The sequence below is a fragment of the Ptychodera flava genome, chromosome 18 (genome assembly GCF_041260155.1).
Source record: "Ptychodera flava strain L36383 chromosome 18, AS_Pfla_20210202, whole genome shotgun sequence".
Lineage (NCBI taxonomy): Eukaryota > Metazoa > Hemichordata > Enteropneusta > Ptychoderidae > Ptychodera > Ptychodera flava.
Genome location: NC_091945.1, coordinates 16,063,950 through 16,088,115, shown reverse-complemented (window position 1 = coordinate 16,088,115; position 24,166 = coordinate 16,063,950). Strand labels below are relative to the sequence as shown.

The 24,166-nt window shown below is 37.2% G+C and overlaps 1 protein-coding gene across 2 annotated transcripts in view; it reads left to right on the top strand.

Moving 5' to 3' along the window:
* Positions 1 to 23,510, top strand: part of LOC139116981 (tropomodulin-2-like) — a 48,339-nt gene extending 24,829 nt beyond the window's left edge. The window contains exons 2-10 of one of the 2 annotated variants that reach the window (XM_070679761.1): positions 2,735 to 2,924; positions 3,273 to 3,432; positions 12,758 to 12,883; positions 13,608 to 13,709; positions 15,701 to 15,831; positions 16,610 to 16,717; positions 19,408 to 19,551; positions 20,101 to 20,245; positions 20,998 to 23,510. In XM_070679761.1, the coding sequence (XP_070535862.1) occupies positions 2,802 to 2,924; positions 3,273 to 3,432; positions 12,758 to 12,883; positions 13,608 to 13,709; positions 15,701 to 15,831; positions 16,610 to 16,717; positions 19,408 to 19,551; positions 20,101 to 20,245; positions 20,998 to 21,044 (1,086 nt within the window). In that variant the 5' untranslated portion in view covers positions 2,735 to 2,801 and the 3' untranslated portion in view covers positions 21,045 to 23,510. The remainder of the gene's footprint in view (positions 1 to 2,734; positions 2,925 to 3,272; positions 3,433 to 12,757; positions 12,884 to 13,607; positions 13,710 to 15,700; positions 15,832 to 16,609; positions 16,718 to 19,407; positions 19,552 to 20,100; positions 20,246 to 20,997) is intronic. The other variant, XM_070679762.1, reaches the window with a different exon arrangement.
* Positions 23,511 to 24,166: the final 656 nt, after the last annotated feature.

Sequence of the window (24,166 nt, the reverse complement as noted above, 5' to 3'; positions counted from 1 at the left end):
CGTCTAGCCCTGGATGTATTGGCAGTTGTGGGACGGGCTGCCGTTTTACATTCGGACGCTCATGTGGGACCCATTATGATGCGCCCATACTGGTGAGCAGCGTACCCCCTGGCTAGATCATTAACCCCATAAGCTTACAATACAATAAATTACTGTGTCACTTACCTTCAAAAATGAGCTTTTCGCGATCACGAACACTAAAAAGGTGATACTTTTTCCAGATGCAATCATGGGTCATGGAGAGAGGGTCACGCTCACCAAAACTTGCCAATGCCTTCATGTGTTGGTGACAAAATCATTGACGGCGACGACCATCCACAGGCGGCCCAATCACTATTAATAAATCTTATTATTGAGTTTTTCTCAGTTTTCTCTGTCACTATCAGTCCCTCTCCTTTTCTTCATGCTCTGACTGATCGTAGTAAATAAAATAAATGACTATATAGCCTAACCTAGCCTCTTGACTCTTTATTTATTTTACATCCCATTACAAGGATGTTTATCTCTCATATACACATCTTGTAATTAATTAGTCAACACAACTAATTATGCTAATCCGTGGACTTATCAAGGGTTGGTAAATATGGAAAGATAGAGATGTAAATGAAAAAGGAGTTTTAGTAACCTTTCCTATCTTTCGCGATGTTGACTAACCTATAAAATCTCTGATAAGTCCACGGATTAGCATAATTAGTCATGTTGACTAATTAATTACAAGATGTGTGTGTATGAGAGATAAACGTCCTTGTAATGGGGTGTAAAATAATAAAGAGTCAAGAGGCTAGGTTAGGCTATAAAGTAATTTCTTTTTATTTCCTACGATCAGTCAGAGCGTGAAGAAAGGGAGAAGAACTGATAGAGAAAACTGAGAAAAACTCAATAATAAGCTTATTAATAGTTTAGGCCGCCTGTGGCCCATCTAGGAGAGGAACAATTAACTGCGACGCAGACTTTGAATGCGGACACATATGTGAGAGAAAAACAATTGAATGCGACGCAGACTTTGAATGCGGAGACATATGTGAGAGAAAAACATTTGATTGCGACGCAGACTTTGAATGCGGAGACATAAGCTTATGTGAGAGAAAAACATTGATTGCGACGCAGACTTTGAATGCGGAGACATATGTGAGAGAAAAACAATTGAATGCGACGCAGACTTTGAATGCGGTGACATATGTGAGGGAAAAACAATTGAATGCGACGCAGACTTTGAATGCGGAGAACAGGTAGTTTTGGGCCACCGTATTTCTCCCTGAAAATGATAAATCTACAAACACCAGGGTATTTTCATCGGTAAACTTTGTATTGTACAATTTGAAATGTTGTATTGCACGATGGCTGTTGTTCTCAGAAAAATAATGGAATTACAGAAATGTGGACTTAGAAACTCTCCAGAGCATCCTCCATGTATTCATGAAAAAGATTTTTGATCATCCCGACAAGCCTGGTTTAGTGAATTAAAATCTCTACCACAGTGTGTGCAGAATGAAGTGGGTGACAGTGATATACATAAAATGCTCTACTGTAACTGTACCTGTAATTTTCATGCATTTTCTAGTGTTTTTATTCTCTCTGTAAATTTACAGTTTCTGGTTCTACTCCCCAAAACATGTCAAAATGCATTAGTGTTCAACGTCCGACACAATCTGTATGTTTACACTGTCCAGTGTTTGTTACAGAATTTCAGTCTTGATTTGAATTCTTTTATCAGTAATAAAATTGATACTGCAGACAATACAATGTGTTCGGTAGGTATTTACTTCATATTTCTGCATGCCTCAGGGAGAAGAAGAAGCGAAATATAATTCTGTTTCGGAGAACAAACATACTGAAAATGTGGTGAAAATTTTAAGCTATCGTCCCTTTGGTGAGTGGTACAAAGTGTCCTGAGTTCCAGGTTTTCTGACACAAAATATTTTACCTTGATGTCTTTCTGTTCATTTTTTGACAGTTTTTCTAAATGTCCTCTGTACCATCCAGGTTTTTGATGTCAAAGTCACCCAGGCAGCTTAATGCAAAGACAAAGATTCTTAAATAAAGTCTGAATTATTTCTTTCATCTCAAACTTTTCCACTGTTCACACAATGAATTCCAGGCATGAAGTCTCCAAATTTTCACAATGTGTGAAAACATAATCCTTTCCATAATGCGTGTTGAATAAACATACTGTGTAAACTGACATGGCCATTGAACTACCCTGTCACACCCCCGTGTTTTCCAAAAAAAATCTGCCACCATGCTCTCAAACACCAAATAATACACTTTTTATGAAAAAATTGAATATTTTTGTAAATCCATAATCTTTCAACATTGACCTGATGTATTTCAAGTGTTAGCCAGGTTCCATTGGTTTTGTCCACTTCCACAAAAATCATAATCAATTCTTTGAAAGTTTTTCTTTCCCAAAATATCTACAAAAAGACCATTTTGTTCTTTTTGGTCTTCAAATGTTACAGCAAAGCATTGACATTAGTACATTCCAAATGACTTGCACTTCAAAACTTTGGTGATTTCTCCACATCTCAGTTGACAAGTATATATTCTTTTAAAAGTAACATTTCATTTGGTAACCTGCGATAAGTTGTTGACTTCCGGCACTTTGTGCGGTTAATTTCTTTCACTGATATAAATACCACAATTTCATAACAGAATACCCTTACTTACAAGTGAAGAGGCAAGTTATGTGTTGCGAGCCGTGCGATGTAACAACTTTGGTTTGTTCGTCTTTCAGAAGTTCTGTAAGCCATCCCTAAGCCGTGCGATACCTACCAAAGAATACCCAACTCCAAACTCCAAACATGGCACAGAAATACAATATCTGGCAAGACCTGACCAAGTACAAGGACATCGATGAGGATGAGATTTTGGCCAAGTTGACACCGGAAGAACTTGAGGAACTGGAGGCCGAGTTTGATCCAGATGTAAGAATGCCACTTTGATCATAATCTTGAAACAAACTTGCCAAAAAATAGTCCTTGCTGCCTTATTTAAACTTTTTAGATGTTCACTCATCCAATAATTTTGTTTGTCAAAGATAATGAATTGGCAAATTATCTTCTTTAATATTGCGGTCTGATGTTTTGTGTGCCTAACTTTTCATGAGTTTCAATCTGTGATATTTGAATTCAATTTTTACTTTCCAATCATCAGAAAAAACACAACAGTGTAAAAAAGTGGCAGAGACATGGCAATGATATATCCTGCGTTATAGTTTTGATGCATCTCTGTATTTTTTTCATGTTAAAACAAATTCATCTTGGTGTTTGCAGAATTCACTACTTCCACCTTCAGAAAGACAGAAAAACCAGACAAACAAAGAAGCAACTGGTCCGTTTGATCGTCAGCACTTGCTGGAATATCTGGAAAGAAAGGCTAAAGATGAAAAAGACAGAGAGGAAAGAGTACCGTACGAATCAGGAAAGAAGAGAGGTGAGGCATGACCTTTGAACCAAAGGCTTGCTTGAACTCTGACCTTTGCTGCAAGGGGCTCCTTGGCTTCCCGAGAAAAACTGCTTTGCTAACAAGTTTGCTTACTTGTGTATTGACCATGCTTCTTTTCTGTGCCTCAAAGTTTACTTAAGTAGTAAAATTTACCATTTATCTCTTACGATTTCTCATACTTCCCTTATTGCAAGTGAAATTTTCACAAAACCAGTATTGCTCAGGTAAGGTTTCAGTGTAGCTGTGTGAAATGCAGATATTGCTCCAATACAAGAAAGACTACCTTCAAAGCCTCTCACTATTGAGTTTTATGCTGGTCCAGAAAAGTTTCAACTTTTGGGTCAGACCACAGTCTGAAAGATGTGGTGGAAGGGATAAACCCATTCGGCATCAGAAAATGGAATAACCCCATCGTTTTTAACAGCATGGACAGATCTCATTACAGCATGACAGGGTGCTGAGGCTAATGAAAACAGCTTGGTAGTTTGTTATTTTTTGTGGTGGTTCCGTACTCCTTTTCCTCAACAAGATGTAAATCTTGCTTCACTTTGTTAATGCTCTACCGTATTGAGAAGGGGAGTATCTGGTTAAAGATCTACCTAGCTTGTCCACCCTTTGCTGCATTGTGTTGGTTTCCTATCATAAGCACTGGATAAATCACTGTTACCAGGGATGGGGGTGTCTTTCCAGATGGTCGCTCTCTTCTTCCCTTCAATCCCAGAGCCCACTCCTGTAGCCATCCATTCCTGCTGTACCAGATCTCAGTCCTGCCCTCACCAGGCTTACATCCAAATGTCTGGTCAGATATTTAAATCTTTATGCAATCCTCAGGTGAACTTCCATTGTGTTATACCATGAAGTACTGTCAGAACAAAGCTCAGTGTGATAGACAATGTGAAAGTGCTTTAACTTTTTGTGAAAAACATGAAAGATAACCATTGACAATGAACTTGCCACTCACACGATGTATACAAAAGTCAATGTATGTGGAAATCAAGGTTGTTCAGGTGCGTATATATCGACGTCCATTCAATTGAAAGTCTTTGGAATTCTATATCAGAAAGTGTTTCAGCTAGACTGCAGATCACTGGACCCATGTTTGGCTACTGTACAATTTTAATATCTGAGGGAGGCATATTTATTTAATTATCATTTAAACACCCTAGGGCAAGCACTGTTCAAAGGGCTATGCCTAACTTCTGATGATTTTCTCATTACAGATATTTTTTTATGTTAACTTCAGTTTCTTGTTCTACTCCCCAAAGTATGTCTAGGTACAAAGTGTTCAGCTTGTCAACTCAGCCTGTACATGTGTAGACTGCATTGCTATTGTTGAAAAGTGAATTCTGGTCCAGACTAGAATTCAAATGTAAACAATAACAGTGCATTTTAAACATATGGGCACTGTGTTGACAAGCAAAATAGTGTTTCAACATGCTTTTTGGAGTAGAACAAGAACTCACAATTGACATACAAAAGAAAAATGGTGAAAAAAATCATCAAAAGTTACAGCTACTGACTTCAATACCACTTGGAAGATAGACCCAATGTTCTGTTGGTGTACCAGTGTTTCATTGCATCAGCTCTCTTCAACTACATTCCTCAGTGTTTGTGATGATGGCATGAAAATTCCACTCACCTCTCCCCCACTCATCTCAGTGAGATATTCTAACCTCATTGTTAACTGGTATGGCAGAATCCATTCTCAGGTGAAACGCAGGGCAATAGGGCAGAGTGATGATCTCTAACAGTATTAGCTTCAGCAGCTGCATGTTACACAAATTGTATTAACCCTTTGACTGCTGTAATTTTTCCCACCAAAATTTTAATGCAATATTTACCAATTTTTGTGAACTTTTGTGTAAGTTTTTTCATAATTTTGGACCAAATGGATATCACATTTTATCGGCTACAGATCTTTACCAAAATTTTGGCAAAAATCCGAAAAAAATTGACAGTGGTATATTTTATAAAAGTGACAAAAATAGACTTTAGCACTCAGAGGGTTAACCTGTAAAATCAGTGCATTGTGTTCAGATGTTTATCAACTGATCTAGATCAGGGCATCGCAGTCAGTTAAGAATACAGAAGGAGTTTTTAGCTTCCAGTTGGCATGTATTTGGATGTTGTCAGGCAACAATCAACAGCCATGCTTCTGGGGGTTCCCCCTCCCACCCGTTAAGGGTGTTCCCAGAAATTTTTAAGATCTCTGAAGATTTCTCAAAGATTTCTGAATCTTTGAGTCTATTTAACCCTTTGAGTGCCAAGGTCAATTTTTGTCACCCTTATAAAATATACCTAAGTCAATTTTTGTCAGATTTTTGCCAAAATTTTGGTAAAAATCTGTGGCCAATTAAAGGTTGTGTTCATTTGGTCCAAAATTGTCAGAAAAATTACAGAAAAGTTCATAAAAATTGGTAAAATGTTGCACTGAAATTTTGGTGGGAAAAAATAAAGCACTCAGAGGGTTAAGACTTTGAAAAATGCCTCAATCAGCCCTAGATGAATATAAGAAATGTTTTTAAAGATTCTTGCATTCAGAAGGCTCATGAGTCAGTGGCACATCAGCTGGAATGAGAAGCATACAAAAATCCCTACACAGAAGCCAAGACAATACTAATATAAAACCCAGTTCCTCACGACCCCAATTTCCAAAAAGATATTTCAAGAGGTGAAGACTTTCACTGGTTGCACATCAAATTAGGATATTTCATTGCACTGACCCTATTTGAACTCATGAACTCCCCTCTTCGACACATACCTGTTTCCGTCAGTGTCAAATTTCAAGTTGCAAGTTCAAGGTGTGGGATGGAAGATAAAGTTGCAGCAAATGTGCTTGTGCTATTGCATGAATGTACCTCTCTTTTCTGTGATGAGGTCAAATACTTTCTCCAAGATATTACTGAACATCAACTTTTATATTACAGTGTCAATAGTTTACTCCAGCAAAACTTCAGTCAATATTGAATCTAGCTTCTGCCTGCCAAATCGCTGCATCCCCAAAAATTATTGACCAGTGAATAATCACAGACTGTTCATTTTTACCGGTTTATAGTAAAAGTTTTTTCTCACCTCACTTGATATCTCATTTCTGTTACTCAAGGGAACAATGTTTTTTTATCACAATGGGGAAGTTTTGTAGGAATTAAAAGACTTGTGTCTTCTGATTTCCATGCACAGGCAGAAGCAGGATTTTAAATTTTTCTTGACAATTCACAACTTGAAACCCCTTTCCACTTTTTTGTGTAAACCTCAAAACTTCTGGCTTCAACGCTGCTTTTACTTCCAGACCTAAAATGCTGCGGAACCAATACACTGACGACTTTCACTCTAAATGTCTTTGAGATCACTGCTTTCTATGAATGAAAACCGCGACATCTGCAACTTAGAAGAAAAAAAAATATTGCTACCTCTCCTTTCTAAGACATTTAACTCAAGACTTTGCCTGGCAGCCCTCTCTGAATCTAGTCTTAAGGCGGTTTTTGTTTTCTTGAAATCAACCTGCAAGGTGTACAGCTATTTTGCCTGGGCCCCATCAATTCAGTCGATTTTTCGTTAAATAAGTAATGTCCCCCCACTGCAGCTAATGTTAACCTTTCTCCATTCTGTAATGTCTCTGGGCAAAAGGGTGTGTTGTTCCTCAATAATTTATTGCGCTCCGAAATTAATTTCGACTCTAAACTTTGGTGAACATGGTGTGCATTTCACATATTGAATTTCCAATTTTTTTTTCCTGAATATGTGATCGACAACGTCAGACTAACTTCCAATTTCGCACTCAAAATTTTTTTTCCAAAACCTGACTTTTCGTTCCATGCAGCATGCAGATTTGTGCACATCAACGGTAAGGAAGAGAAAACAGAAGGCACAGTATAAAGAGTCTTCCTATTTTGCATGAAATCATGTCTTTCTGAAGTTTGTTCTCAACAGAAGAAAAAAAAATGTAGGGTTATCTTGATCAAACTTTTACGTCAAAATTTGAATATTTGTATTTATACTCAACCATCGTAAAAGAGCAATTATTGTTTGTTTTTTCTGCAATAAAACACGTCCAGGACTAACATGGCAGTACTAAACACAAATGCAAACACATCTAAGTTATTGATATGGGGAAAGCTTTGCTGAGTATCTTTGGTTATATTGCCAGTCGTTCATCACGGTTTTTCTGTCTCAGTGAAGATTAATGACAACTTTTGAAAGCGTAACGAATTTTGTGATTTATCATCTGACAAGACCATGTGTTGCTTCTTTCAAGAAGAATGAAATATTGACATAAGTTATTGTTCTTGTTAATTTCATGGGGAAGTGGATTTAGGGGTTGACTTTTTATATTTTTCGTGGTTTTACGATGACATTTAGTCTCCGAAACGTCTCGATGAGATACCCTGTGTGAATCTCACCACGATGCTTTCACTGTGGTAACAGGTGATCTGGTGATGCAATGCATTTCAAAGAAAAAATCAGGGGAAGATTGCGTGATATTTGAATCCATGAATGGCAGAAATTTGATCTACGATAATCAGCGTCAACGACATTGTCACAAAAAATTGAGGCCGGAAACAATGTCTGCAAACCACATTCATATTTGAAAGCAATTCAACGTGTACATCGCAACCGAATGCATAAACACCCAATATTTTCTTTATCACAACTCTGGTCCTAATCCTATCATCCTATCAAATGCCTCCATTGAAAATCGTTGAAAAACATATATATTTGTTTTTTCAGTTCTCCTAGTCCTGTCTTCTGTGCCAGCTGACACCATCTTTCCTTTTTCTAAGTGCAAAATGTCATTTAATCTTGTGTGGTTTTATGTCAAATTGGTCACTGTAAAAAAAACTCTCTCATCGAGTACAATTATGACTGTAAAAGATGCAAAGGTCGTGTGCAGTGGTAGAAGTAAGGCTATGCATATATCCTATGATGGAAAACATTGATGGATGTAAGTTGCTACAAAGAAGTCAATACAAAACTAAAATGCACTTATTAAAGTGAGAATCAGTGGTACACAGGTATATACTGGCCTCATACTCTCATAACACTTGTATAGCTCAGTAAGACAGGTTCTCAGTGGAGTGTTGGATTCAAAATAAAGTATAATTTTTTGAGTCCGAAACCCACTGATTTCAGGTTAGGCTTCCAAATAAGTATGCGTAACCTGTATGGACCGCCAGTAATTACTTGTACAGGATTTCTAAATTGTCACAGAAATGTTAGTAACCTGGTGAAATAGAATGAGGCTAGTTCCCTCGATTACATTGTCATTGAGTTAGATATATTTTTATTGTGAGATGAAAGATAGCAGGTTGTTTGGTCCACGGTTTGTACAATCCATTTCAGCCATACCTTAACCTCATATTGAAAGATGAATGTTGTTCAGCACAAGGTGAAACCACTGGGAATCCAGGCTGTTAGTTATTAATTTTAATTTTAACTTTAAAAATGTGAAAATAATTGTTATTAATTTTAATAAAAATATGAAAAATTTTATCATCATCATCATCATCATCATCATCATCATGCAGCAAATATTCAAACCAAAGTTCGCTAACCTTTACATTTAGGACTCTTCCCTCACACTCTTCTGTAATTTTTCCTGCATGATGATCATGATGATGATGATAATAATAACAATAATAATAATAATTATAACAATAATTTTTGTAATTTTTATTCAAATAATTAACTAAAAGCCCGGATTCCCTGTGGTGAAAGTAGTGTTGTTAGACAACATTAATTCAAATCAATGACATTTCAAATTGCTCAAGTTTGTACAGATTCTTAGAAAGGTGTCTGATGTCCATAAACATTTCTAAATAACCCTTTTCTCTTTCCATTCTTGCCATCAACATTTATTCTGGCAGTCTATACAGATCACCTTACCAAAAGTTTTAAATGTTAACCCTTGAGTGTATGGTGACAGATCCCATTGATCCAACTGGCTACATCAGCCAGGAACTGTCAAAAATTTCCTCAGTTACATAGCCTACATGTGTTTTGAATGTCCTAGTTATAATACACACAGCCACAATTAATCTATATTAAACAATAAACCTGTCAAATTTACCGTGTTCTTTACTTTGTTTATTTTACTTTTTGTTCATTTGATTGGTTTTGATTAGATGTGATCGTTTTGTGATTTGTTCTGGAATTTTTCACCCTTCCGAAGAAATTCAAATTTATTCATTTTCAGAGGATGTGATAATCCCTGTCTGAGTATCAAAATGATTTGAAATAATTTTTTTGCATTAGTAATACTTTTTATCTATATGCAGATTCAATTTTCATATTGCTGTGGGTTTTTAAACTTGGCAAGCTCTGACATATTTTAATACTTTTCTGAAAATTATCACATTGTGGTGCTTTTTTTCGATTGCACGTCAAAGTTGTTAAAAAAACGGGAAGTAAATATTTATACTGCCATAGAATTAGACATCCTTCTTTAGTACCGACTGTAATCCGATTTTTTTATTTGCTGTGTAACATATGGTAGTCTGTGGGCTGCTATGCAAATCCTGATATTTCTACCAAAGGTCATTGTACAACCCATCTATGCCCTAGGATCATCTACCAAACTAAATTTCAATGAGGAAGTATCAAAAATGTGAAATTTAGATTGTGTTGTTTGAAAATTGTCTAGGAAAAATTGTGTGTTCCTTATGAGATAGTCTCCATACTGCCATATTGAAAGTGGAACTGTAATATGTACCCGTATGACTTGGAATAGAAAAAATATGTTTTATTTCATTCTGACATATTTTTTGTGATGCAATGAGTTGAACAGACATTCAACAATTCAGCAATTACATAATCAGAAAGGTAGTATTAGGCAGCATTATCAACTCTTGAATTTTTGATTAAAAAAATAACCATTTATAAGATGCGGCTACTTTTCAATCGGGTTCGAACCCACAACATACGGCATCAGTCGCCTAGCGGAGAGGCCACAGAGAGAACCGCTCGGCTAAATCTCCACTCCCAAAAAAGAGTGGTTCAATACCAATAAATTAGAATATTCAGTGGTGTATGGTGATTTGGAATATTAGATAGGACCATATTCAAAGCAATGTACAATGGATATATTCTTCTAGTTTTCAGCTCCAGTTTGCCAAATAAGTAAATTTTCTATTGTGGATCATAGACAGTATAACCTGTAGCCGGACACGCCTACAGCTTGTGGCAACTTTACCAAAATGCCTGTGGTCGTGTGACATTAGCGTCATCATGTGTATGTCTGCATAAACAGTGGTGGTAGTTTGTATTTTGAATCAGTTTAGAGTCAGTTGTGAGAAGAGCAGAGACAGAGGGGATAATACGCTGATTTTTATGTATTGCACTGGCATCGGATGTGTTTTAATACTTCTTACCCACAAGTGTAACAAAAAACCCTGATGCCGTCGACATATGTTTACCAACACCTGCCGTAGTCTGCTGTCTCTATCCCCCCGACTGTCCAAATCCCACTCCACGCCGATCACAATACACAACGCAGAATACACATAACACAGTCACAACCTGATGGTGACTTTAGAAAAAAAGACAAGCTGTTTCGGCCTCTTTTTTTTTCAATGCTCCTCTGTCATCAGGCTTGTGCAACACCCCTGCCTTATGCTGTTTGTTTATGGTTCTGTGAGCAAACAGAATAGGACGATGTGAGAATCATGATAGATGGTAGTTTCATCGATGCAGCACATTGGAATTAAGGTGCAGGAGCATCCTAAACATGTGTTTTGGGTTCAAATTAATTCCGCATCAGATCGTATATAAAGTTGAAAACAAATATGGCACATTGTCATTTGTCCGTGTCATTTCAAAAATATGGACTCTGCAAGAATAGGAGAGAGCTATCCATCGTAAGTCAGGTGATCAACACCCCACTGATGTCAGTCAGTATATCGTGGCCAGTGGTTCTTTATGACCCTATATGTCATTATTAACAAAGCTCACAGCCAGTTTGTTTACAGAAGTTCTCCACAAGGTACAAAAGCAATGTCAATCAGGGGAAACTTGGACCATGCCCTTTAATATCCTATAGGAATCCCATTGAATAACAATAAGACCAAAAGTGTCATGTAGGATATTACCATAGGATTTCTGTAAGACAACACATTTGGACTATTTTGAAAACATGTAACCCTGCCAACATCCAAGAGTAGTCCAATTTTATTCCTATGGTACTTTGTCCCGTGGAAATCACTGACTTTGTGTGGGACTTTATCCTAAGGTAATCTTTAGTTTCTTGCTGTATTTTGCCCAACATGAATCATTAGACTGTCCTTTTGGATTCATTGAATTCCTGTTTGGTGTTTTCCTGAAGAAATCCTTGGATTTGTGGAAGACTTCGTCCTATAGAAATCGGATTCATGTGATGCTTTGTCTATAGGAATCCTTGGATTCAAGTGGTGCTTTGTCCCATAGGACTCCTTGGATTCATGCGGTGCTTTGTCCCATAGGACTCCTTGGATTCATGTGGTGCTTTGTCCTATAGGAATCCTTGGATTCATGTGGTGCCTTGTCCCATAGGACTCCTTGGATTCATGTGGTGCTTTGTCCTATAGGAATCCTTGGATTCATGTGGTGCTTTGTCCCATAGGAATCCTTGGATTCATGTGGTGCTTTGTCCTATAGGAATCCTTGGATTCATGTGGTGCTTTGTCCCATAGGAATCCTTGGATTCATGTGGTGCTTTGTCCCATAGGAATCCTTGGATTCATGTGGTGCTTTGTCCCATAGGAATCCTTGGATTCATGTGGTGCTTTGTCCTATAGGAATCCTTGGATTCATGTGTTGCTTTGTCCCATAGGACTCCTTGGATTCATGTGGTGCTTTGTCCCATAGCAGTAATTTGGTTCCTGTGAGACTTTGCCCAACAGGATTCCTGATAGATATTTTTAAACAGACCTCTTGTTTAGGTCCAAGGATTCTTTTTTGCTCTGTGAATGTAGAATCCATATTGAATTTTCCTACATCATTCCCAAACTCTGAAATGCTATATAGTTCATATGTCAACATATGGTACTGATATTGTGGTGATATGTACTTTTGACATTGAGCGACTTTGACCCTGACTCTTTATAACAACCATCCTGTATAGATCTCTTTGAAATCTATCAAAAGTGTTTTAGCAATGGTTTATGAACATTCACTGGTGATACACTGAACATGACCTGAGTGCAATCATGCACATACTGTACCCCAAACACATTTTCTTTGTTACATAAGACACGGAAAAAATAGGCAAAACAAAACAAAGACAAAATCAAAGAAGTTAATTTTGATCCCTGATTGACTTTATGTTTATTGAATTTGTCAGGCAAAGTATGGAAACCCAAAGACGAACCGAAACCTGTCGTCCAGGACGACGGTGATGTCATTCTGGGTGAGGACTGGGAAAGTGCATTGGGCAATGCGACTGAAGATGAACTTGTGGAGTTAGCAGGTAAGGATGAGGTGGACCTTGAGAACAACTTGTGTTCAGTGTTACATTCAGTTGTAGAAGTTTTCAGGGGGGTGTCAATACACTCTGTTGGCCAAGTGCTGTAGAGGTGTATGGCTGCCTCTCCCATGGAAACTTATTTGTGCTAGATGCACGCTTCTGGTATAATGATTCACTAATGAATGTGTTTTGGATGCACCTCAAAAGTGAAAGACTTCAACTTTGGCCCAAACTTTACTGAATGAAACTATAAACCACTCTCTCACCACATCAAGAATAAAAATCAATGGTCACCATGCAAAATATTTTACCAGGGAAACAAATTACCTGACAGTTACTGATATTTGTAATTCTAAATGGCCGCCATTTCTATGTTAACTCTACGGGGGAAATAAGATTTTCAGTTTTCGAAAAGCTTAGACAGTAACATTTTTTCTTACTCCTATAGCTTTTAAATTAGCCCCCACAAGTAGCAGATCAGAAAAGAATTGTCAGAATTTGAGAGTCCAAATATCTGTCTCCAATTTGCAACCCACCTTTAACTTCAATCACACTATTTAACCACTTTTGGAAACCATCTGACTTATTTTGCAGTTTTGAAATCCAGATGTAACTGGCTGAAAAATAGCGGGAAAAAGTGCTCAAAATTTGAAATCCTTTATTAAATTAGAAAATGCAGAGGAAAGTTGTAATTTTGATGTTGATATCCATTTTGATGTTTTTACAGCTGTTCTGGGTTTGCATAGTATGTTAAATCAAGTCCAGTATGAGGCCTCAATATCAAATAAAAAAGTTTCGGACATTGATGAAGAAGCCGGAAAATTTGCTGGTAAGTACAGTACACCCACTCTAGTCTGAACAAACCTTAAAGGGCCAGTAGCTGTATTGTTTGATGATTGTTTTCACTATTTTTGTTTGTATGTCAAGAGCTAGTTCTTGTTCTACTTCCCAAAGGATGTTGAAACACCAGCTATTTAATTTTGTCAACACAGTGTCGAGACGTGTAAAATGCACCGTCATATGACATTTCAATTCTAGTTCTGACCAGAATTCACTTGTCAACAATAACAATGTAGTGTACACATGTACAGGCTGAGTTGACAAGCTGAATACTGGGTATCTCAGTATTCAGCTTGTCAACAATAACAATGCAGTCTACACATGTACAGGCTGAGTTGACAAGCTGAATACTGGGTATCTCAGTATTCAGCTTGTCAACAATAACAATGCAGTCTACACATGTACAGGCTGAGTTGACAAGCTAAATACTGTGTATCTCAGTATTCAGCTTGTCAACAATAACAATGCAGTCTACACATGTACAGGCTGAGTTGACAAGCTGAATACTGGGTATCTCAGTATTCAGCTTGTCAACAATAACAATGTAGTCTACACATGTACAGGCTGAGTTGACAAGCTGAATACTGGGTATTTCAACATGCTTTAGGCAGTAGGACAGGAAACTGAAGCTTACATTAAAAACAAAAATATTAAAAAAATTTATCAAAACGGACAGCTACCGGCACTTTATTAAGTTGCCATACAAGTCAAATCCATAGTCTTTGTATCTGGATGTCTCTACACACTGACCTGGTGCTGTGTCTTCTCATAGCCAAGGTCAAGAATATGTCTGACACTCTTCTACCATAGGAAGTGACCATACCTTGACCTACCCACAACGTACCGGTATCCAAGCAGTCTTGACTTCCATTTACATAATGATGTGACGTCAAGTCCTCAGATTTTCTGTTCTTCTCTTCCTTGTCACATGTCACAATTATTCTCCCCTCCTCCCCCCCTACCCCCCAGGCATCTGGCAAATGTCATCCTAATCCCTGTCACTCTCACTAAAGTCTGAGACTTTTGTCTCTTTGTTTCATTTTGCCGTATTTATCAACGTCACTGGACAGGGTACGCACCATGTAATTTTCTTTAGAAACTGGGTGTGGGCACGTACCCAGCACCATTCATGACATGTTCAAAAATGAATTGGTTTAATTTGTCAGCAAAGAAAAGGCAGAAAACTTGTGACATTTGCTATGTTGTTCAACACAAATTGTCAAATTTGTTTGAGATCAAATGCACAACAAACAGCCCTTTTAAGAGCCACCAAATTTGAAAAAAGAGCTGCAGAGTTGACGTAGCCAAACTATGTAAAATAATTCACACACAATAATATGGAAATTTTTTTTTTTATTTCCCCATTTCTCCAAAATACTGAAAACCGGGGTGGATTCTTGCCCGAATGTTACCTCAATTTCAAGCTTGGCGCTTCCCCGAGCATGGGCGCTTACGAGGATGAATTTGGTATCTTTATCTTTCATATGAACTATTCATCCAAATGAAATAGTCCAGACTTGATCATTAAATCAGACATGGCAGGCCAATTTATGAATTTATAAACCATAGCAACAATATCCAATGCAAATATTCAGCCCTGGTATACAGACAAAAAGAACAGATGCTCCTGTGATTTCTAAAGTTTTTACAGATTTTTGCATGGAGCATGTTTACTTTGGGCAGTGTTTGCATGTCTGTCAGCAGTGTCTGCCATCAAAGTGGTACAACATATGCTGTTTCTGCCTCCTATTTTGTAATCTGACAGTGTGTCCTTTCGATTGACCTTTGACCTTCAGGGAGCTACCCATTTGTGTGTGTCAGTTCATTCGACCCTTAACCTTCTAGTGGCCACAATTTAGCATTTAGTTCAAAGCTTTTGTTTAGACACAGTGAATCCTGTGCTTTGTAGATGTGAAAAACAATTCATCGCAGTGTACAAATCCTGGTTATATTATTGTTGTACAATCCCCCATCGCACAGGTGTTGCCAAATATGCAGCTGCTAAGAAACTACCGATGGAGCCGCCAAATGACACAGATGTGGATAAAAGTGTCCAGCAGGCCAAGGACAATGACCCAGCATTGAAGGATTTGAACCTCAACAACATCAAGGTAATCGGCTAATAGAGAACAAAATGTTTCAATTTAAATTTGTAATGAAAAAACCAAGATTTCACCATTCTAAATTGCCACACAATTGCCATGATAATCCAGTCCGACAATTATTAAGTGATGAATGATTGTGTCTATGTGTGTCTTCAAATACGACTGCTGTTGCAGCTTGGGTAAACTGACTCAGAAAGCCCTTTAACATTTACAGTTTACCCTTCAAATCAAAGGCATCAATAATAAGCTATAAAAATATGTATCACCCTTACTTCAGCCACCAAATGTACCACTAATCTTTTACAGATAGCCTTGATCTGATTCTCAGTTGTAAAATTGTGTCACTCATGGATTTTTTACTCTGTTTGTTATATGTTTTGAATATTTTTTGTGCAGTCCAGAACTTTCCCATTCTGCCAATGAAATGGGAACGTTTCTGATTGTTATGACTGCCCAGGAAGCCCTGTAACATTAACAGCCGCCTCCTCCCCCTCCCCCTCCCCCCCTCATGAAAGTAGAATGTGCCTGGAGACAATTATTTGGGCTTTCAGTTATTTTCAATACTTCTCTGGTATACCACTTGTTGGGGCTCACTTTAAAAAATCAAAAATTTATTTTCCTCATTTAACACAAGCATTTTGGCCATATTGAATATCAGATATCAGTAATAATAAGTAAATCTCAGTAAATGTTCAGTAATTTGTAAATTGCCATCCCAGTTTTCCTAAGCTGTTGAGAACCCTGCAGTTTGTCATGTTTGTTTGTTTGTTTGTCTCCAATTCAGAACATTCCTATTCCACCACTGAAAGAACTAGCGGCTTCCTTGAAGAGCAACACCAACCTAGAGAAACTCAGCATGGCTAACACAAGACTTACTGACGCTGTCGTGCTCGTAAGTATGCTATGAAAGTAAAACTGCCCAAACCACCTTTCAAAGGCAGGACCGTGATTCAACCCAATAGGTCTGAATGGTGATCATGTACCGACTTGATGAGTTAAAAAGAGGGATTTAAGGACAAGCATACACCACCAAGTGATTCCACATGTGATTTCAATGCCAGTATCTTCACAGTATGTCTCATTGCAGCACTGAGTGAGAAAAAAGTCGCAAAATTTGTTGTGTATGTATTTACTGGGGATACTTAAACTTTCCTGTGATAATTTAAACGCATTGCATTTACATTGATCTCGTTTAGCCTTTAAGGATGGGGATAATTCTTATAAATAAACAGGAAATCGGGCCTGCAAAAGTTGAGGACAAAGTCAATGTCAGGGAACATATTTACATCTATTTTCCATCTAACAAAGTGGTATTGCTATTTTATGACAAGATGCTAAATAGTTTTGTATGGTCTTTCAAGTGTTATCAATGTTAGACCTGTTTGAAGCAACAACAGTTTTAATCCATTGTATAATGTGGCATGGTTGGAACTTGAAAAACAGGAGTGGTAGCTGCTATCATAGGCATTATCCAGAGTAAATAACAATTTCAAAGCCCTGGTCAGGAAGTATAACCCTTTGAGAGCCAACATCAATTTTTCTCCTCTTTTACAAAATAAATTCTAGTCAATTTTTCTCAGATTTTTTGCCAAAATTTTGATAAAAAAGTGTAGCCAATGAAATATGATGTCCCTTTGGTCCAAAATTATCAAAAAATTTCATAAAAATTGGCAAAATGTGGCAGTAAAATTTTGGTGGGAAAAATTTACAGCACTCAAAGGGTAAATCCTGTTTTAGATCAGTCACTGTGCAAGAAATGAGACACATCCAAACCCCCACTGGCAAATTAATTCCAACTTTTGTACAGAAAATATGTCACCATGGAAACAACTATCTTTTTAAAACAAAGTGACGTGGTCGGAGCTAAAAGTCAACATAACTCTGTACTCTAGATGTACATTTTCATTCATTAGCTGTGAGATGCATACGGGAAAAGATAAATCATTATCCGGGAGGTAAAAAAAAATATTTCTAGCATATGGATACCAATCTGCTTGGTATTCATTAATCTTATTTCAAATACCCTGGTAGAATATATCAGTCAGCTGATCATTTTTCTTTTGAGCTCATTCGTAAATATTTTCAGCCGTTTTGTACATTTTTTTGTATAAATCATGTTCCTTATGGATGTTTTTTCAATATCTCGTAAATGACATTTTATAGTAACATCAAAATTTTGTATTTCTGAGCATTCAACGATATGACAAAGGAAAAATTAGCAAATTTTGCAGACTTGTCAACCGTTCATGTAATACTTTGTAACACAGAGTATTCAGAACAGGTATTTTTAAACCCAAAATTTATTTATAAGGTGTGTTTTAGGGTGTTTTTTAGAAAAATCCAGTATAATTTTTTGAGAATCAGAACAGACATTTGCGCATTCCACATTTAGACCTAAAAAATGACAGTGCATATACCTGAGGGCATTTTCCAGTCCACCATGGCAACACATCTTTGTTGCTAATTAGCAGACAGTGTGCCACACCCAAGCACTACCACGCAGAGAATCCCGTCACACCACAATACAACCACCAAGAGTTCTGTTTATCAGGAAAATAAACGCACATGTTACCACTTTTTTTATGTCGCTTAATTTGCATCTCATTCAGATCGTTAAAAACCCATGATGAAACGGACACGTGGTCGTTATTATTAATGAGTGACATAATTTTAATTCCTAGTTTTTTAGGATGTGACTTAAGCAAACGTCACTAGTGCGTACTTTCATCGCCATTAAAATGAATGCACATCTCCAATAAAAAATGCAGTATCCAGCAGGCTTTGAGAGGAAGGTGTCAGGTTTTGTAAAGTATAGTCATTTAGTCATCTAGATCTTCTGCTCACGATGGATCTTTGGCTAGCTGCAGAATTGTAACAGAAAGAATGACAGATACAAAGCATTTCTATAAACAAGCTTTATTGTAAACTTTGGGATAAATCCAGTGGGAGAAGACCACACATATGATCTCGCATATTGACAAGCTTGTATGCATATACATTATCGTATCAAGGTTGTCAAATTTTTGCATGAATACATATAAATAATAAGCAAGCAAGATGGTCAGGCTTAGCCCTGGTTATTGTTCTCAGAGATAACTTATTGAAATACGCAAAATATGCACCCACTGATAAATTATACTATCCCATGAGTAATGTTGACAGAATCCCATTGATATAAGTTCTGCTGCTGGAACCATGTGTACAGTTATAATGGAGAGCAAAGGCATTTTACAGTATATTAAAGATATATCTTTTCACATTTTATTCCCTACAAAGATTTACTGCAACAGATTATTGATGTCTATTGTCCATAACACCCCCATCACTAAGTTTTGGTATGGCCCCTTTGTTATCAATGGTGGATTTGGATCCATGTATAGTAAAATGAACTGGAAAGGGTTAAATTTGTGCTATGATGTATCCTTTGTTTTCAAGGTCAATCAGGAAAGTGGAATTTCAGCGGCATATACACTGTGACAATAACTCCTGGCCCCCCAAAACCCTAGGCTTAGCATGTATGTTGACACGAAGAAAACACCACTATAACTGATGTTAAGCCTTATTAATATCTTTTATTCACAGGAATTAGCAGAAGCACTGAAAGAAAACAACACACTGAAAGTTTTGAACTTGGAATCAAACTTCATATCTGGTGCTGGAATAAAGGCTCTCATGGATACAGTCTCTAAAAATACCTCATTACTCGAGCTGAGGTTAGCCAATCAGGTAAGCTGTTTTTTAGACATCATCACATCCTTAACCAATGAGATTGATCCTCACAACAGCTCATAAATTACAGTCTCAGCATGAGAATTGCCAAAATATGACCCTTGACCAATCAGGTAAGACCTTTCCCACTCCCATGACACCCTTGACCAATCGTGTCATTCCTTACAGCAGCTCACAGTGTCAGTTACAGTCTCAGAGTGCATATAAATTTATGACATAGAAGCGTCGACAGTAATGGCTGATCTATGGCATGACTGAGACATAAAAATAACAAATATTTCCATCAGCTCCCCGCGGACTTCAAAAAAAATAAAAGCAGACAAATACTAACCAGTGACCCCGATATTCCATATTGCATCACCTCATTCGTACAACGTAAATTTTCACCAATATAGTGACAAGCATTTATTGAACGTTTCACTTCCTTTCCAGAGACTTAAACAAATCCAAAACATCATTACTTCTACTCACTCTCTCTGAATAAGCCATTGGTTGTTTTTTTTTCTGTATTTAACAATTTTCTGACCGTTTCAAACACTATCTCAGAGAGCAGTACTTGGCAACAAAGTGGAAATGGAGATCGCCAAGGCACTGGAGGAGAACAAAGCTCTACTGAAATTCGGTCTTGCCTTCGAACAAGCAGGTCCCAGATCGAGGGCCCATGATGCAATCTTGAGGAACAATGAATTGCGTACGTATTCATTTGTTGCGTCATATGAGCTTTGTGACTGTAGCCGAGCAGATAACGTTTACTTTTTATGAACTGTTTCATTCAACGTCTGCTTCATCAGGCGTTTGTAGTTGCTACAGTATCTTGCAGATATTTCCCAAAATGAGTTAATTTAACCCACGTTAAATGGACAGTAATGTGTATATTGCCCTCTTATGGAGTCAGGAAATCTTTACCTGCTTCTTTCCTGTCAAAAAGTGTACCATCCCATAGTGTAGGTCAATAAGTGGATATTTTCAAGTTAGCATTGGTTAGGGCACTTGCATGCTTTGTTGAACTCAGTTGGTAGTATCCCTAACTCAAGTCAATAAATACGTATTTTTCCTCCGGATCATGTCAAAACTCCAAAGTGTCGATGAATTATACATCACTTGCCCACTTACAGTGTATTGAATATTTGCACTCCAAATTCCAAGATAACTTATATTGCCCTGATATTTCCTGATTGGTCAATACACATTACCAGTCTCATTTGGATTGATCAATAATAATTTGTCACGCTATCAAAAGTCAATATTATTTAATGTTGTCCTCAGTATTGACCAACAGTTTTGTTGTTGGATTGGTATTGATCAGCCATCATGAAGTTGTTATCAAAGGTGGTCGATAACAGTTTTATTTTATGTGTATGCCAAATTAATTTTATCAATATTTCACCGGGAACTTAAACTTCAGTATAACTAACCATTCTTTGTGATTTTTTTTGTCATCAGATCGCAAGAGGCGTGTAGGAATAGAAGACGATGAAGCAGAAAAATAGAGGAAAAGTAGATTTTCAATTGAAAATTTTAACTTGCATGCAGTGTTTGAAATTTGGGTAGAAACAAGAAATAACTTTTGATTTATCAAAGCACTTTTCATAGGGCATAATCTATGCCTGATTTTTGTGCTTTCCAGTGTATCAAAAATTTGTGTGTAAAAATTTCCTTCAGATGCGTTTCAAAATATTTCATTGCACTTCCAAATAGGTGGTAAATTCATGCTGGCAAGAGTAAAAGTTGTATTTTGCCAGTAATCAGGAAGGCAGCTTTGTAGGGAACTTCTATTCTGTGAAGAAGTAGTTTAGCATTAAACGTGCCATTTTAATTATGCAGACTGCCAACAACATTGCTGCTTTTCAACCCCATGATGACTCTGAAATTGGTATGACCCACTTTAGATTCTTTTGATGGATTATACCAATTTATATGGTACAAGGGGTGGAAACATGTGATATGTCTGAAGTAAGAGTAGTATATAAAGACATTATAATAAGTAGAGAAGTGTTTTGCGGTTTTACATGTGCGTGTTTCTCTACAAACTGAATATTGTTGCCTTATGAATCACGTCTATCTGCAACAGATACAGACATGAAAGTTTTTAATGATAACAGAAACCTGTCAAGAGGCAGCGACATTAGTTATCCCATCATGCATCATATTTTGAAAATATATATTTAAAACAAAGAAGTCTTCAGCCTGCTTGCCATCTGTTTCAAGGGTCGAAGTTCAACTGGTGCCACATCCTCTGTTGTCAAGCGGATGTTTATTGTCATGTTGTAGAACAGTCATTGCTGTCTCATGTGTAGGTTTTGTGATCTTTTGGGATGTATCTGAGTTTGTTTTAAAAAAGGCAAATGTTCTACAGGAAGGGGGTTCGTTGCCATTTTTTTTGTGTGTTTCAGTTGTAATTTATGAAGAATACGACACCATAGGACAACTCGTGATTTCACAGGTCACCATAATGACAGCGTTACACAATGCTCAAACATTTAATTACAATGGTAGTTGACTTACGTCAGCGCAGTGAGGTTCATACATTTTAGTGTCAGTCAAACATGAACACTCGGAAATTGTTAACCCTTCCGACCCCTTTTCCTACAGATAGATTCACCCACTCCCATTGAAATGTGGAGGATGTTCCAAGTTCTTGTGGGGGGAAGGGACACATCTGACCTAAGCATAAATCACAGATCAGCAAAGGAATATGTGTGTTAGATTTTAAATGGTGCATAATCTATTTGATATTTCAACCACTGTGATATATCCGTACTAAGGCAGTGGTTTGTAGAACATCAACGCCATCTTCGTTGTAGAGAGTTGTATTCACCAGAACATTCAGTGAAGTGCTTGGGTACATGACAAACTAGACTAAGTATACCACTTGGTAACTTTAAATACATCTTTTCTTGCTACAGAAACCTCACCATCTCATAAATTAAGAACTTTAGTAATAGAAGTTTATAGCAATTTTTAAAAGTATTTAAAGCTATTTTTCATATTCTTATGTGAAAATTTTTGAGCAAATTGTTTTATTCTACTTTAAGAGGAAAGCGTCCATGCCACAAGTCCAGTATAAGAAATAGAATATAGAATAGCATTTTTTGAGATAATTTAGTTTAGGCAGGATACAAATCGATTAGGTGTGCTGTCATGAAGTTTTTGCGGTACTGCAATGATGGAGTGAAAAACTGCTTGGCTTTGAAAAAAATTAATTAATATTCATTTTTATAGGACATATTAAACCAACAGGGGAACATAAACACAAAGCAAATGCCACTGAAATATCTAGAGTTGAAATTTGCATAAGAAATATCAAATTGAAAAATTTGTTAATTTTTTGTTTTTGTTTTGATAAATGTTATGTGAGAAACATTAAGTAACTTTTGTTTTTGGTTTATTTTTTATGATACAGGAAGTTGAATTACTTGTCAGAACATCTTCTGTACACTTGATATAGTAGCTTTCACATCTGTAGAATTTTATTTCTTGAATTTGAAATCTTTACAGTGGCAAGTTCTGTGGCAAAATGGATTGATATGGCATCCGTAATGGAGATTTCTTGTGACCTTTGACCTTGATAGCCCTGACTCTGTGAGGGGGGACAAGTAAGCAGACTCCATTTTGTCGAAAAAAAATTGAATGGAACATTGTGAACAATTTTTACAACGGTACTTGATACTTTAAACCATAAGTAGGTTTAGATTTCCAAAAGTCAAAAAAGTAACTGTGTATATGAGCAATATGTAGTTGAATTTGTGAATATATAGTCTGTTGTAATGTGCAAGAAAAAAGTAGTTAAAATGTTGTTTTAGATGTGTAGGACCCCAACCTGTGTAATGTTATCTTTATATGCTGTGAGCATAGTTTAGTTTGTCAGAAATTTTGTGTCATGCGCACTTTTCACGCTATATGTAGGAATAATAAGTTCCATTCCATATTTGGATTAAAGTTTTACATTAAAACAATGGCTGTGGGTTTTTTTATTTCGTGACGTCGGCATACTGTAACTTGTTACGATATCGCTCGCCCATTTATGAAGATCTCGTGGAAAAGTCGCCCTGTCATTCGTGTAGCGCCCTCTATCATAAAAGGAAGACTGCATTGCTGGACAAAATTCCCGTCCTTGCTCTGGACTTGGACCGTAACACTCATTATTTGCACTTCGAGCTCAGTAAGTTAACCTTGCGGTTCCGAACTTATGCCAATAGAATTTGATCTAGCGAGTGTCTCAAGGATAACGGCGTCTTTCTCACATCTTCTTTAGCATCGGCTAGTCCAGACATGCAACGTCATGGACCTGGCAGTTTTACGTGGGCTTTATCGCATTGCTTCTTTTTGATATCGTTATTATTGAAGATGCGCAACTTGGCTGCTTATACATCCCGATACACATCTGTGGCCACTTACAACGGAAGCCGAATTACTTGCAACCGTGGTCATGTTTTCCCATTAACTGTGATTCAACGCCACATATATGCCTGATCCGAGAGGGGAAAAGCAATACGACCCCCCCCCCCACCCCCGCGCAAAATTATACCGACCGCCCTTGCGAATACACGTGAAACAATTAGATCTACAAAGTTCAATTTCGTGTAAAAAATTGCAGCCTTTTCATCATATC